Source organism: Notothenia coriiceps, unplaced genomic scaffold (assembly GCF_000735185.1).
Source record: "Notothenia coriiceps isolate Sejong01 unplaced genomic scaffold, NC01 NC01_scaffold00037246, whole genome shotgun sequence".
Taxonomy (NCBI): domain Eukaryota; kingdom Metazoa; phylum Chordata; class Actinopteri; order Perciformes; family Nototheniidae; genus Notothenia; species Notothenia coriiceps.
Genome location: NW_011369947.1, coordinates 13,570,019 through 13,587,118, shown reverse-complemented (window position 1 = coordinate 13,587,118; position 17,100 = coordinate 13,570,019). Strand labels below are relative to the sequence as shown.

Here is a 17,100-nt window from a genome sequence, read left to right as displayed (position 1 = left end):
ATCCCTCAAAATCATGCGAGATGACTTCATCCACACTGCGGCAGAGCACACTTATACTGATCTTATTACTCTGTGTTTGGCCCCCATAAGTGTCAAACTCTGCCATTTCTATTTAAATTCAAACTCATAAATTGCCCTATATAAAGGGGAGCCACATGGAACAGGGTAATACAGACGGTGGTGCAAATTGAACAGGGACCTTAACGTCTCCTATTATAGTCATACCGCAGTCGTCATATAGAATCACTTGTTCCAGGATGGCATTGGCAATCAAATGAGCGTATGACCACCACGAGAAACAAGCCGAATGGAAACATGTCGGTCGCTTGACAAAATTGGAACCACCTACATACAAAATATCGGAGCGGACTAATTTCCAATATTTGTGACTGCTATTTGGTATACAAAATAATGCATTGGTGCAAACTTCCGATGATGTGGCACCGTCAGGAGGCAACCTGTTTATTGGATTGTTGCCTTAACAACAAGCCACACGCTCAGGGCTGACGTCACCCGGCAGAGCGAGGAGCAGGGAACATGTTCCACTTTATTCAGAAAGGAGAGGAAAAAAATCCGTCCAATTAAGGAATGAGTGTAGTCGGAAAAAATGGACAGTATTAAATTATCTGACACATGCCTTGCCAGTGTTGACATGCTGTAGAAAGTCTGGAGCCATTAACGATGGCGTTGAAGTCTTTCATTCACAACTTGACTTTTCTTTGAACTCAAGGCTGCAATGAAGTAGAAATTCCAATTTGTGGAAAAGATGTCTAGCACTAGGCCGTGAGCAAGTGTCTGCACACCCGCTGCAATTTGCGATCATTTATTTTAATGAAAGGAGCCTTTAAATTACAGGTGAACTATAAGACAGGAGACACGCAGAGCGCCTGGAGTCGCTGCTTGCACGGTCACATCACGCAAGGATCCTCTTACAACTCACAACGGCAGCGCCTCTCAATCCAGGCAGACCCAGAAACCACACCCCATTGCCACATCCAACCGTTTCATCTTGGAAATGTACAGAGAGGGAGAGGAACACAATGTAAACAAAGGAGGGAATAATTGCAACCAACCATTTGACACAGTTCAATTACAGGGGATGGAGCATTGAGGGCAGCAAAGGTGACATTTTGGAACATGTGCACTTTGTAGATGTCCACGCCAAATTCCCCTTGTTGTTTTCGTTGCAGAGTAATAATCTAGCCTGAAATAAAAAACACACTTTTTTTTTTTCTTTTTTTTTTCTTTAAATGGAAGATTCATTGGATGAGAAAATTGCAGACAAGGAGAAGATGGATTTTTTTCCATGTAGCAGTTGAGAAGTTCATCCAGAACTGACTGTCTTTCTTTTCTCTTCCCCTCTTTACCAACCTCTCTTTCTCCTTAATAACAGACAGGGAGAGCATCTGGTAGCAGTTATCTCACAAACCAAACTTTTTTTCACCCTTGCTGTCTCTCCCCCCAAAGCATTTTTTTTTATAAAAGGGGGCCCTAAACAAAAACACAAACAAGGTCTTGCTAACATTTTACAATGGTAACAAAACTAGGCCAGGGAGCTACCCTCCCACTGGCTTGTTCAGGTGAACCCGTTTTACGAGCATTCTTCAGCTGGGGGAGCGAAAGTTAAAGGGGGAGTTGAAGTTAAAGAGGAAGGGCAAGGAAGGGAGGGGGGGGACAAAGCTCTTGGCACCCCCTTCCCTAATAAACTCTTGCCTTCGTCCAATCAACAGGGACTACAGAGAGTGAACTGTTCCAAATCCTTGCTGGTTATAAACTAGAATTGGGTGCAATGATTGCTTCAGGCTGCCCGTTTGGCTTTCAGAAGTGTGCATGGCTCACATATGGCTGAGCTAGCCTAACACTTGGGTATTACCTCAGGGTTGAAGAAGAGGGGACCGAGGGGATGAATGAGATATAACTTCCAATAGACTCGAGTGTGCAAACTACGCCGCTTGACTTTGGACTCAGTGGGCCGGCTGTCTGGCTTCCTCTGACTAGTCAACAACAATCTGGCTCCGGCAGCTCTCATATTCTCACTCTCACTTGTTTGGGCAAAGTAGCTGTAAATATTTTAGCAGTGGAAACACGACTGTCTTGTTGAGCAGAGTTTTCTATATTTAGCCCTACAGAGGTAGGCAGAACCTACCTGTTGAGCACTAACTCACTGGTGTGGGGGTTGTTTTGTCCATGTTAACAAACACAAAACTGAGTGACCTTGAGATGTGGTGTTTAAACAGGATGTTTTACACAGCTTGAGATGACCACGTGAAACTTTTTTAAACCGTGATTGTAAAACAGTCTGGCATGTAAAGTCAAGTCTAAATGGCATCCTGTAAAAATGTACTCTAACTTAACTTGGAAAGTGGTAAATCCTGATGACATTAATATAAATATGTTTTTTCTATACCTGAATGACAATTGCTAGCTACCAGTTATCCTCCAGAGGTATCAGCTCTGGTATTTTCCTTGACTAAACCTACTCTACCTGAACTGCTGCCTAACAAAAAGGCACTACGACCGAGGAGTCATATTTCAATTAGGTTAAACAATCAGGCTTTGCTTTCAGCTCTATGTGTCATCAGGAATCCTCTCAGAGCCAGTGCTCACCCACGCATTCATCTTAAATTGAACATACCACATGACCGATTGGCAGTTACTCGTAACGAAACGTATTGTCTCCATCTCTCCGTCTCTCTTTAGACACACAGACACTGATGAAACACTTGAAGAATGCTGTGTATTCAGACACCACCGACGCAAAAATGCAGCTTGACAAAGACCGAGTAGAGACAGTTATCAGAAAGCTTGTCACTTGTTTTTCCTCTTTGTCGTGATACCAGCTATTAAACTCAATGCAACACATTTACCCAAGACTGTTACACATCAGGGAAATGTAATAAATGTTTTTAAGTATTACAAAACATTGACTTTGAACCCAATTAAGTGTACTGGTTTCCTTTATGAATGTACAGTGCTTCCATATAGTACATCTACACATATGAATAATGTTTAAAATATGTTTATGTTTATTAAGGATCCCCATTAGCTTTTCTCTTCCCCCTTTATTGTGCCAATGACTTTGGAGCACAATTATAATAATAATAATAATAATATTAATAATAATAATAATATTAATATTAATAATAATAATAATAAAGAAAAAATACAGTTGTTCTGGAAATAAAAAGGAGTGAAACAATCAATACACAGACAGAATTGAAAAATATAAACATTACCCAGAAGCTGAAGACGTCACTGAATGAATACGAACGGCACAAGGGGAATATTTTTACATGCAAGCATTATCTGACACACATGATTCCCATATTATTTATTTCCTTAGTCTGTTGGTAAATGCGTCACAACAACATATTTCTACAATTGTATAGTACTTTGGACCGGATGCTTAAATGTTTGACATGAACCTCAATGAGTTATAACTGAATATGCCACTAACCGTGTTCTCATTCGATTATCAATCAGCAATCTGATGTAAGAATCTTCCACCAGAGAGAGACTTCTCCCAGTCCCATGAGAAAAAGTGATAAGTTAATGAATTATTGAGAGCACAGGGGCCGGCAAACAAAGAGCGAAAGCCATGCATCCCAGTCACTTCTTCACCCCATCTGCAGTCAAAGAATCCCCCCAAAGATTGATTCATTGTTAACGCAGCCTGACACCCTGTGTGAGGGAGAAAGAAAGTGGGAGATAAAGGGACAGAGAATGGGGGACAGGGGGCTCCGTTTGCCAAGAATATGAGCAGAAGCAGCTCATTGGACAGGTTCCCACAGTGGTCATTCTACCACTTACAAAAATACCTTGAGTAATGGCATTCCATCAGACTCAAAATAAAGACAAGTTAGCTCATCTGACGGCTGACGACTGCACCATTCTCCCTTGTTTATTCCCAGCTGCCTGCCATTTAAATGCTCCCTTTAGTGAGATATTGCAGATTACGTATTGATTGGCCTGCATGAAATCATACAAACAGGAACATTCATCAGTAAGCGACATCCTGGCAGCTAAACCATGTGGTAATCTAACAAAAACAGCAAGAGGTTTTGAGTATCTCTCACGTGGAAACGGCACTGTAAATACCTGCAAGTATTGGCAGGGATGGCCCCAGGCGAAGAAAGCGACAGCACACCTATACCTCAACCGTTTCAGTGGAATGACTAACCTACCTCCTCATTGTCTGCGTACACATGAGCACGCTCTTCAAGAATGTCCCCTTACCACCCAAATACTCAGTATGCAGCTTGTCGAGCACAGGGAAAGCAAACCTGGACTCTACCTGAACCCTGAGAGGGATCATCCTCCCTGCACTGAAACACATCCATCTCCTTCAGACAGTCGGCCTGTCTCTCCCTCACACACATCATGCCCCTAAATATGATTTATCAGCGGTGAAAAGCAACATTTATCATCCTGTGATGGGCCATTATACCAACCATTACAATCACGGATGCATAATCTCACTACAGCTATGCAAAGACATAACAGATGCTGAGGATTCTCTAAACCAGAGTGAGCCAACCAGTTCAAGTTTGGTGTCAGCAGTGGAGGACAGTGGAAATACAAGGTGGTTATGCAGCTGGTTATCATCAGAAATGTATCAAAGATAAAAAAAAAAAAACGTATTTTATGAAAAGCGACACATTTTGTGCCTCTCGTTTGGCCATTTGTCTACCTGGTGTTGCATGTGTGTGTCAAATTATTAGAGGTAAACTATTCCACAACAAAAGGCAGATCAGAAACGAGTTTGTTGCCAGGTACGTTGTCACATGCAAGGATTTTGCTTTGGTGTATGGTCAGGAACATAACGATTATAAAAAGAAAATGTTTTTTAAAAAAAAACGATTTAACATTAAAAACATTACAATAAAGCGAAGGATTTACACCAAATCTAAATATACAAAATAAACTTAAAAACGTAGTACAATGTGAATATATGACAAACTGCAGTATTTTTTTATATTTAAGTGGAGGGCTGTGCAAACATGTGTGCAGAATTGTGCAAAAATATATCAAAGAAGAATATATATTGAGTTAAAACGGTTAAAACCAGTTAACTCTGACGGTGCAGGCTGAACAACCGTAACAAATTACCAATAAACAATTGTATTATGTCAGCCAAGAAAACGACTGCGGTGTAACTAACATTGAGCTGTGAACACACACAATTCCTGCAGCCCCGTGTGTACCAAAACTGCTGGTGAAAAAAGGAAAAACTGTTTCCAAAGGTAATCTATAGTGTTTTGGACGCTGAACACAGCCCAGCGTCTCTACAAAGTTAACATATAGGTTTTTAAACACAAAAGAGTTTACTCATATCAGTGTGGAGCAATAATAGCTAACGTTAGGCTACAGTGAATCAGAGAGCCTGTATCTCGTAAACTTTGTAGCTAAAGGGAAAATAACCGGTAGAAAAGGCAAATAAACATGCCAGGCTTAATGTAAAACAGTATTCTATTGAAAGTTTAAGAGCCATTGATATCATAACAGATCTTCCATAACACACAGACAGCGGTAAGGTGGCTCGTTGTATCACGGTAGCTTATAAAACCACAGCCTGCTCGGAAGCGGAGCAACACCGACTATCTCTCTGGGACCAATGTGCACATTTCAAACACACACTACACTCCCTGTCCAAAACTTATGTATAAATAAAACATAAACTAACTGCAGCAAACTCACCGGCTTCGACGCTTTCATTGAGTAGAGCAGTTTCTTTTTACGCCTCTACAAACTCTCCGCCATCTTCGGCAGGACCGTGTTTGTTTAAATGCGAAACACTCCCCGAGCGGAGGGAGCCAGCTTGTAAGCAGAGCGAAAGGGATTCTGGGTAATGTAGGAAGTTTCCCTTTGAAAGACGCTTCGAACGGTTGGACATGTTCTTTATGCGAACTACACGTAGAGCAATACCCATAGGCGATATGAGCAGCAGTCACTGATATTATTAGGGGAGAGATTACAAAACTTATTTATAGGCCGGCAGGAAAGCAGCTTTATGCAAATTACTTGTCATACCCCTAGAGTATTGCTTTATAATGTTATTCATTTTTACATACAATTATAACGATATTTTTTGCTTAATATAAATGAGTCATTGTTTTTAAATATTAAAAAGAACCAAAGTGTGCATTTGGCCTTTAAACAAATTGTATGATGGTAGACTTCCAATGAAGCTGAACAGTGCAAAATGCAATTTGACAGGGTGAGCGATGTGTAAAACAGAAATAAATATAATGCCCACATTTTAAATTGCAAATGTGATTTATAGTCTCCATAATGTTAAACAGGGCACTCTATCCGCTGCAACACAATTGGGTTTTTAGTACCTTGCAATTATGTCTGTAAATGCCACTCACGTAGATGCCATCATGTGCAGCCTGATGCCCCACAGATTTTGAATCCAGTGTCAGATGTATTAATTGAAGTGAGTGTGGAGCCACCGTCGGCCCCTGAGTATCCACAGAGGATGGTAGAAACTGTCTCCATGGTGATCTCTCAGGCACACTAGTTTTAAATGTTTACTACTGAGGAGGGAGTACGGTTCAACCATGGAGGGAGAGCAGGGTGAGGGGGGTGAAGAGAAGAGGCAGAGTTGGTAATTAGCTCCCTACTTGTTCTTTCCTGTCTGAAAATAATTTTGCAATCAGTCTATACAAACTTTGAGGTGAAAACATTCAAGGGTTTGCATGCGGTACATAGTTGTCCATACAAATTATTTGGTTAAAGCAAATCAACTGAGGAGGTTCATTACCAAAGTCATAGCATTGTGCAACCAATTCACAAAAGTTACTCAGACAAAGCTTGTATTGACAGACCAAGAGTATTTCCTGAATTGTTACACAACTATAAGGATGGATAATAGGTTATTCATGCATTAGTCACAACAAATATATATTTTAAAAACATGATTAAATGTGGATTACTCAGATCAACGCAGTTGGTTTGTTTATATAGAGCCTAGTGAAGTGATGAAGTCACCAACAGTTTTTAAAAGAACACAAATAGTTTTTCCTGCATTTTTGTAGTGTGTGTTTTTGGTCTGTTTGTATGTCTTTCTGAGTGAGAGAGCCTCAATTACATTCCATGGAGACCCAAAGAGGGGCCCGGTGGCCCTCTGTGTTTGTGCCCCTTCCCCCACAAAACATGGCAAACTGACCTCCCCCTCAAAGAGTGTGAGACACTTTATCCCATCCCCCCTCCCTACTCAGCTTCTCTACTTTGAAAGGACAGGAGATAACCGTTTGAAAGGACAGGAGATAGCCCCATAATCATTAATGTATTCAGATTAGTTTACCTGCAAACAGCTAACAGCATGCCTTTCTTTACTCTAAACCCATTCCCATCCCCCAATTTCTCTGCAGATACAATACAACAGCACACACTAACATCTTGCACAGCCATTGATGCACAGCCATTATTAGATATAACACCATTAAAGCAAGATGACAATAAAGTGTTTTGCATTTAAAACCAAGAATTACCATGACATGGTGACTCGAAAATATTTAAAGATCAGTAATACACTTTGTTTATTAGTTGCTCTGGGCGTTCTAGTGGTTGTTTACAGTTAGCAGGGTTATCTGTGTTATAATAGTTCCTCTGGCTTCCCTGCATTAATTATAAAAAAGAAAATCAGTAGAAAACAGCTAAAAACACAGTTATACCCAAAGAATATATTTTTGTCAAATGCTTTTATTGATAAAGGATAGTAACATACTTTTCCATTTCATATAATCAATAATTCAATAATGCAAATTTAAAAAAACAGTCCTCTTTCGAATAAAACGATAAATACAATCTGTTTCTTACCTCAAAAAAATACAAGGCACTAAAGCAAGACCTTCCAATCATTTTTATTTGTAGTCTATATAGTTTCAAGATGTGGGTGTAGAAACAGTTTGCTTTAAATAGCGTTTTGCGTGTTAAACTATTGATTTTTTAATAGCAGCTCTGGTAAATGTCAATGAAAAATAAATAATTAATTATAGGCAAAGAAAGTGACCAGATTTCAAGGAAAGGAAGGACTATTTTCCAGGAATTACCTGAGCAGGCAAAGTCTGGCTGGGGCGCCATCTTGGGGACAGCAGGTCTCATTACCAGCTGGCCACTTCAGAACAACACCGGTCTGCAGGATGGACACCAAATAAACTAAAAGTGGAGCCTGACTAAGGTGACATAATATATATATATATATATAACCTGATGATGTTATATTATGTGCTGTGTCACCACAGTTATAGGTTTAAACATCTGGTTAAAGTACAGGCTTAGTGTGAGATTTGTCATGACGTCCTTTGCTAATAGTCCCTGTTAAGTGTTACCTGAAGCTAACTCACTAGCTAATTAACTACAAGCCAGGTGTGAAGATGTTGACGTTTATTGGCAAGAAATGTAAAAATTAACTTATGTGAAAACATTCCCCACGTTTATTTTGTTTTCGGTACACGTTTTTAAGGTGTAGCTGCAATTTAGTGACATAGCCGTGGAGAAGCTAGCTAAAACAAATGGCTAAGTGGTAGCCTTGTGACAGTGGATGAAAGTAACTAAGTATATTTTCTCAAGTACCGTTCTTAATTTGAGATATTTATTATTTACTTGAGTCTCTCCATTTAATGCCACCTTATACTTATACTCCACTGCAATGCAGAGGCACATATTCTACTTTTCTCTCCACTACATTTATTTAACACTCAGTTATTTATTTCATATAGCGACACATAATAAGCTGATATGGTATATTGCAGTAATGTTATATTAATCTATATAGTATTTTAAGTATTGACCAATTTACATTCTAAAATGCTCTTACATGTACAATAACCATAATAACATAATATTGTGCATTCTGCATATCAGGTGCTTTCACTTTTGATACTGAAGCACATTTAGCTGATAGTCCTTCTGAAAGTTATATTTTTCTGAAATGGGCCGATCTGCATAAAGAGTACTTTTACTTTTGGTACTTTAAGTATATTTAGAGGCCAATATGCTTGTACTTTTACTTAAGTAACATTTTGAATACAGGACTTTTACTTGTAGCAGAGTATTCCTTCACTCTGATAGTTATACTTTTACTGAAGTGAAATATCTGAGTACTTCTTCCACCTCTGTCTAACAGTCAGTTCAAACTGTTATCCCATTGAGGGAATACATGGATGCAGGCTTAAACCATTATACTCCATCCTACATTGTACACTCATATGCATCCCCTGCTTATAATGTCAACACATCTGAAAGCCTTTTTTCACAGTGGACTCCTAGGTGAACTTATTTATCTGGTGATTCTTCTTTATACAGCCTAATTCTTTGCTATTGACCTTTGAGAATCCCTGGGCTGGTGTGCACTGAGCTGTTATGAGTTTCCCCACAAGAGGTCACTGCTGTCTTTCGCCCTTTAGCAGGAGAGGCCACAATCAAATGAGCAGTGCAGACTTTTTCACAGCAGTCACATTTTATAAATTACAAAAAGCAGAGTGCAATTAGCATTATCGCCAAGTGTAACAATGCATTCCATCTCACAATGTTTTAGCTACAGAGACACATTACATTACATTACATGTTACTTGTTAGACGCTTTTATCCAAAGTGACTTACATACTCAATACTGTGGAAAACCCCCACACAATCATGAGGTGAAAACATTCAAGGGTTTGCATGCAGTACATAGTTGTCCATAAAAATGATTTGGGTAAAGCAAAGCAACTGAGGAGGTTCATTACCAAAGTCATAGCATTATCTGTTGTGCAACCAATTCACAAAAGTTACTCAGACAAAGCTTGTGTTGACAGACCAAGAGTACTTCCTGAATTGTTACACAACTATAAGGATGGATAATAGGTTATTCATGCATTAGTCACAACAAATATATATTTAAAAAACATGATTAAATGTGGATTACTCAGATCAACGCAGATGGTTTGTTTATGTTAGAGCCTGGTGAAGTGATGAAGTCACCCACAATCATTTTTGTTTTTCCCTTCAAACAAATCAACCCACCATAGGGTGACTCATAAGGATTCCTGTTTTGAATTATGTCAAGAATTTACAAGTGATGCATAACATATTCTGCTGCTCGATGTTGGATAGATGGCATACTGGTACTTCCATTAAATATTCACAATGTGCATTGAACCAGGACCAGTCTTCGGGCGACACGCATTTATTAAATAATTCTATAGATTTTAAGAGACATGAAAAGGATCATCGGCTAATCTGTATGCAGGTAGCATCTTTTAAATGTCTTACCTAAATGTAGACCTAATGTTGCTATTGTCATGTTATTTGCTACTTTTTTCCAAGAGTGTATGTGCAATCAAACATCATTTGATATTGCATGCATTTTATTTGATGGTTATAATGTTGGAATAATCCATTTATCTTGCTTTGCTCATCTTCAGACAATCGGCATACATATCTCTCACTTTTTTAGCAACACACTAAGTCCTCCCTGCTTCTAGATGTGAGTGTGTGCTGAGAGTTCTCTGGTACGTGCATGGGAGCTGCACACACTTTGCATATGTGTGTAAATAAATTATAACACCATAAAATACTTAAGATAAAAACGTTTTTGTCAAAATGATAATGGATATTTTTAAAAGCTATTTTACATTTTAATTAAAAGACATCGATGTATAGCATCCATTTTGAGCAACAGGAAAAGATAATAAAAGCTTTGCTAACATTTGCAATTAATAAACATCCTCCTTGACTTATGGGAAATGTATTTAATCAAAAGCAAACTCAGCTGTAATTAAAAAAAGATATGTTTCTAAAGATGAGCCAAACAAAATCAAGTGCCAACAATGTTTTCTGAGTTACCACACATTTCTTTGAAGATCTTGCTGAATCATGTTGAAATGATATACAAAACTGAAAGTCACTGTTGCTTTAACAGCGTAATCTTGTCTATGCGGAACCACATTGTTACCATGAGATCACATCAGTTCAAAAGCAAGCGTTAGGCAAATCACATGACTGTAATTCAGTCTGCATTTCCGACCTTGCTGTTAAACCTGCCAAAGAGACATAGTACACTCCATTTAGCGTCTGTTTACTCATTGCTTTTATTTGTTAAGCACCGTATTCATATTTCCCATAAAGGTTGATTGAACTTGAGATTGAGAACTATTGAGACTCCTTAGGAATACAGCCACAGGCCTTTCTTTGTGTGCACATCTGCTGACTTCCCTTACACCAGAGGCCTTCTTTATAACTGAAACAACAACAGCTGTATACAGTCCTAATAGTAACTGATATGTGTACAGAGGCAGACTTTTTTTATTTGGGCCTAGCTCCTCTTGCTCTGAGTACTGCGTATGAGCTTGCCTGTGCTGAACAAAAGACAAGCAGCCAGGAAATGCACTAGCCAATCAGCAGCTGCCTTTCATTCTGTCGGCATGTGCGGCCAGTCTCTGCGCGCCTTCTATCAGAGCAGTGTGTCGGACAGCTTGGAGAGCCGTGGCTGTGCTCTGAGCAGGGTGAGGGCTGACAGGGCTGTCCTCCATGTTTAAATAAGCATTGCATATCACACAGAGTTTTGTAGCCATGCATCCACAGAGGTAAGCCTTATTTTTATTATTTCACACATCTCTTGATAAGGCACCAGCTACTGTGTGTGTGCCTGGGTAATAATACAGGTTTCTCTGACAGACTGGGGGAGGGGGAAGATCATTTGTCACCCCACAGCATAGGAGTGGAGCTTTAAAGGAGAGCATAGCATGGTACAGTGTTTGCTAACAGGACGGTAGGGGGTCACAGGTCAAGTGTAAGGTCATTACATTCATAGAACACTGACATTAATCTGCTTTTTCTTTTGTCAAGATCATAAAAGAGGTTTTGTGGCTGGCCCTGGCCTATATGCGGTCAACATGGCAGGCCTGGTGAGGGATCCAGGATGGCAGAGACAGGGAGCAGTGCAGAGGGGAGTCCCCAGAGGAATTAACAGATGGTAAACTGACAGCACAGCAAGTTTAATTTAGGCCTCAGACTGGAGCGAGAGCAAGGCAGCAATTGTTTACCAGACTAACATGGGAATAAAAAACAGATTGTAAATGATTCTACGCCACACACCAAGTTCATCTCACCACAATTACATAATTTACCTGGCGAATCATGCTTTGAGCAGGCCTTAACCTGTAAGCCGCTCACCGGTTTTCCAAAAATATCTAGGAGTAAATATGCCGTAGCAGATTATTTCTCTCAGGGTTGGAGGAATTGCCTGTGCACTGCCTCCCAGTGTTGTTCTCTGCTACCGAGTGTCAGCCATTTTAGAGAGCTTCCCCTTTCTGTCCCTCTGCTCCAAGCACACTGGGTATTTGTATGTGAGAAAGAAGGAAAGAAGAAGGGAAGGACTTCCTCTGAAAAGGCTCTGCATAGAAACCTCATCTCATCCAGAGAGGCTTGAAAACCTGTTTGAAGTCGACCAGGTTAGATTCTGTTTATCCATGTATTCATGTCAGTTTCCTGTGTGCATGAATCAGATTTTTTTTAAATGTAGTTATTAATTGTGTCTTTCTGCCAGTGTATCAAGATTGTCGTTTATTCCTGAATTGGATATATTCCAGGTGGAATTGGGCATATCTGTTTGTTATTCTTAGTGGATGACAAATGCTGTGTTTTACATATAACCAAAGGAAACTATAGCCTGTATATAATGACGCACATAATGTTGCTTGACCAGAGTTCAGGAGCATTGACTGAAGTGTTTTGTGAATGGTGCTGGGTAATTTGTCTAATCCCTTCATTCAACTATGGTGTGAGGATTGGGGTAAACCGACACAGACAGCCTGTTCAGTTTGGTGTGTGTATTTAATATCCACCCTTTGACCTTCTTGGAACTTCGTAGTTAATGTAATTGGCCTTGACATTTTGGCCTGGATGTGATGAGGGATACTTCTATTGCACTGAATATAAACCAATGTGTTTTAATTCTGTGCATTTCAAAAAAAAATCCTGCTCAATGGTGATTAAAAGAAATGCAGAAATTTGATCAAACATAAAAAAGATCTCACAGATGATGGGAAATACATGGCGTTCCTCTCATTTTCTAATTCGTGTTAATGTTGTCTTGTTGGTGCTCACACTCAAGTCTCCAGGCAGGTATTGATTATGAGACAGGATATGTTGAAGAAGCATTGCAGAGAGAGAGAAAGAGAGGGGGAGAAGGAGGGAGGGGTTTAGTCCCTCCATGCTGTCTGGGAGGCCTGTGACATTTCCAGTCCTGTCTTTGTGTCCAGCATCAGGCCCATGCTGCATATCAACATGCTGGGCCACATAATAAGCCGCATGAGGTCTTTTACAGCAGATTTGACTTGTGTCGTGTGTACGTGCTGTTTGTGTGCGGTGCGCACAGTGGTCAGAGAGAGAGAGGAGAAGAGAGAGAGAGAGAGAGAGAGAGAGAGAGAGTGTTCAAAATGGATGCCATACAGATACACTGGCTGAGAGCAAAGTGAGGGAGGGAATCTGATCCTCTCCCTGTCAAGCCCGTAGAGCGGCATCTTACATGAGTGACTGCTAAATGTCTGTATGTGCTTTAAAGGCAGCGGGAGCCTGGGTTTTGAGGAGGCTTTTTAGCAGGAGCAGTCCTCTCTGCATTGCAGCACTGAGGCTGAGGAGAGCGGGGAGAAGGGAGCCCGTGTGGCACACCGAGCCGAGCACCCAATCAGGCGCCTCCGTGTGGCGCTCAAGCCAATCGGCAGCCTGCAGCCGAGGTTAAAGATTGACAATTGCAGGAGAGAGCAGCAGGGAGAGAAGGCCTTCTGGGAAACCTGGACCCATCTTTTCCCTCATCCCCCCAACGCCCTGAATAATTGAAAAAGATTAAAGAATAAGCTGAAGAATCTGTGTGTGAGTAAGGAAAAAAAGGTATGCTGTTCATTTCCTTCATTGAAGCATGGGTGTTGTGGTAATAGTGGGTGTGGAGAGGGTTGTGTCAGGAGGTAACAATGTGTCCTCTGTGGGTCTTTGATTTTGAAATGTTTTTCTCAGGATGGACACTATTGATATCCGCCTGTGTGACCGTCCATGTCTTTCTCTTTGTCTTTTCTTGCTGTATTTCCTGCCCTGGACAGGACAGGATGTTGAGAGGGTTTGTTGTCAGAGGATGTCCAGACACGTTAGATGAGAAGGCCAGTAAAACCATTGCAGTGCACTCCTGTCTGTTTCTGCAGATGTGCTGTGTTCCTGTCTCATGCTTCATCCTCCTTTAGTGATTGAGGAGCAGGAGGGGTAGCCAAGATTATTCACATGGCAGCAGTATTTCTGTTTTCAGTCTATGTTTTTCACACAATACATCCAAATGGTGCCTTACCTCTGTAGAAAGAAAAACAGAAATTGGCAATATGAGACAGTGAGGAAGGTTTTACTGCTGTGGCGTCAGAGAAAATGGCAACAGTAACAGGCTCGACAAGATTGTGACTGCAAACCAAGCTGAATCATGTTGGACTGATACCGAATTAACCTGTTGGGCGGATTTTGAAAAGAGGGTGTTTCACAGCACTAAGTGTATCTTGAATTTCCAGGAAACGTTTCTCCTCAGAACTGGGGATTTGATTGTGCAATCCATAATGGTAGGCTCTCCTTTATTAGGTCACTTGCTCAATTAATATTACATGAGTGTTTTGAAACAACAGGGAAGTCTTTTTTTCCCTCGCTGGATGTCAGACGCAGATTCTACTGTGTTGTGTGTCATGTTTACTATTTATAGATCTGTGGTTGGTGGAGAAAGGTGCCTGCAGTTTAAGGTTGGACAACGGCCTTGCACATTGAGCTGTCTTTGCTCTAGTATTGGTTACCTTTTTACTTTAATTGTGTTTTAGATATTATCAACATTTAAGAGATATCTGAACAAAATTCTGTTCTATCGTGTTCCTATAGTACCAGTATAGTGTCTGGCTCTCATGTTTCTGGCATTTTGCAGACTCTTTCCAGCTGTTTTCATGCGTATATCAATTTAGCTTAAAAGCTTAAAATGTCTTTATTGATATTATGTAACGTTCAGCAGAGTAGAGCAGATTGGAAGCAATGTTTGTTATTCAACTGCACACAGCGCTCGTGAAACAAGAATCTGAGTCACTTCTGTCTCAAAAAAATGATTGTGAAAAACGAAACACAGTCACAATGGATTCATTTATCAGTCTACGCCTTTTTGACCTATGGTGTGGTTTCAGAAAACTTTGTCAGAAGTAGTTTGAAGATGCAATTTAATGTTTTTGAGCGCTTTAAGATAAGTCTGTTCCCATCCAAACACCCTCACTCTAAACAGAATGATATCGCTGTCAAGGAGCGAAAGCCTTTCTTGTCTAGAAAAACCCCATTGTACGAAGCTAAGGGAAATATTTGAGGAACTATGTGAGACTGTTTGATAAAAAAACTCATAGCATTTACATTTACACTAATGTAGCACAAGACTGGAGGTCCATATCTTGACAATTTTGGCACTTTGCAAACAATCAGTTGTGTTTTTGATGCTCCGATTTAACTCTAACAATGGGGAACCTGGAAAATTAAATATTTATCAAATAGTTGGATATTTCAATTGGCCTTCAATTCGAGTAGTTAGGGAGGCTTATAAACTGTGATGCTGCACGCATTTAAGACGCAGTACATCCTTTTGGGGGGGGTCTACTTTTGGCTTTCATAGGATAAAGTGTAGCAGACAACTGACAGTAAGAAATGGGCTAACCTCTTTAACCCCAACTTGAGTGTACCACTTAACTCTTAGCAAGTTGTCCTAAGGAACAATTTCAAACACATTTCTAACTTAATGATATATGGCACAAGTTATAAATAAGACACATCTTCAGCTGTTGGTGAGGTGTGACTGATAGATGTTTGATGTTTTTTGCATCAGTGTGGCAGAGGAAGAGGAGAAAACTGAAGTTAAATCAGAAGAAATGGAGATTTCCACAAGATCCAAAGGTAAGAACATATACAAGTTGGTTTTTGATAGGTTGGCAAAGCTCTGTTTCTATACTGGCGATGCATTATTGTGTAAAGTGGTTCAGATGTGCCTGTCTTGGTTTTACTTTACATACTATTCAACTCACTGTGCTAACTGGCTCCAACCTGACTGTGAGAGTGCAGGAAACAAATGTGGTGTCATTTCTGGTATTTGTTTCCTGCTCTAAGTAGGCCACCAGAGAGCCCTCCTTGGTTTGTGTAATCTTTGACCTCTGCCTGCAGTTTCAGACTCTGGATCAGCAGAACGGGTGACCCACAAACGAAAGATATCGAGTCCCTCTCACTCATCCAATGGTCACTCCTCTGCTGAAGCCTCCCCCTGCCCCACCAAAAAGAAGAAGAAACCCGGTGCGGTGAGCAGCGGCAAAGACCAGGTAACGATCACCTGACACAGGATTTAAACCTGCTTCACTCTCAGCTCAATGGGATAAGTGTCACACTTACAATAGACAACATCTCTTCAGATTGATTAAGAAAGCTCCTTAATCAAAACACCTGAAACATACAGAGTTGTCTTAAAGGTCCCATGTCATGGCCATTTCCACTGATCATAATTCCATTGTTGAGGTCTACTAGAATAGATTTATATTGTGCAATTTTCCAAACTCACATTGGTTTCTCAAACAACATCTCTGTAAACTACGTGTATTCACTGAAATTCACTCTCTGCCTTTAACGGCTCGTTATAGCTCCATAGCTCCAGCCCCCACCCTCCCTGTGAGCACAGTGTGCTCTGATTGGTCGGGACGTTGTGAATCGCGCTGAGCTCCGTGGAGGTGTGGTTTCCTTGTTTAGCGATACACAGCGAAACACATCCAAACTCACCCTGAGCACACACAAAGTCACAGCCGAAGTAAAAACAATAAGTGTGGCTTGATATTGAGTAAGAGAAAGGTTGATAAACGCTGTGAGAATGGGTCTGCAGAGAGAATTTCGCCGCGATCCCAACTGTCTGTTATCAGCCTGCAGCCAGGGAGCAGAGATCAGCAGAGCTGCCTGCACTGAGTGTGTGTGTGAGGAAGTCCGTGGATTGGTCAATTTGGACCAATCAGCGGGGGCTTAACATAACGGCTCCGCGGACGTAACGTAACGGCTCCACGGATTGGTCCATTTGTTCCGGGTACG

At 40.6% G+C, this 17,100-nt stretch overlaps 1 protein-coding gene across 1 annotated transcript in view; it reads left to right on the top strand.

Moving 5' to 3' along the window:
* The first annotated feature begins 11,476 nt into the window (after nucleotides 1-11,476).
* The window catches only part of LOC104966449 (protein kinase C-binding protein 1-like), a 12,108-nt gene continuing 6,484 nt past the window's right edge, over nucleotides 11,477-17,100 (top strand). Inside the window, exons 1-4 of the mRNA XM_010795635.1 lie at nucleotides 11,477-11,573; nucleotides 11,836-11,962; nucleotides 15,866-15,933; nucleotides 16,198-16,349. Coding sequence (XP_010793937.1) covers nucleotides 11,883-11,962; nucleotides 15,866-15,933; nucleotides 16,198-16,349 — 300 coding nt within the window. The 5' untranslated portion in view covers nucleotides 11,477-11,573; nucleotides 11,836-11,882. The remainder of the gene's footprint in view (nucleotides 11,574-11,835; nucleotides 11,963-15,865; nucleotides 15,934-16,197; nucleotides 16,350-17,100) is intronic.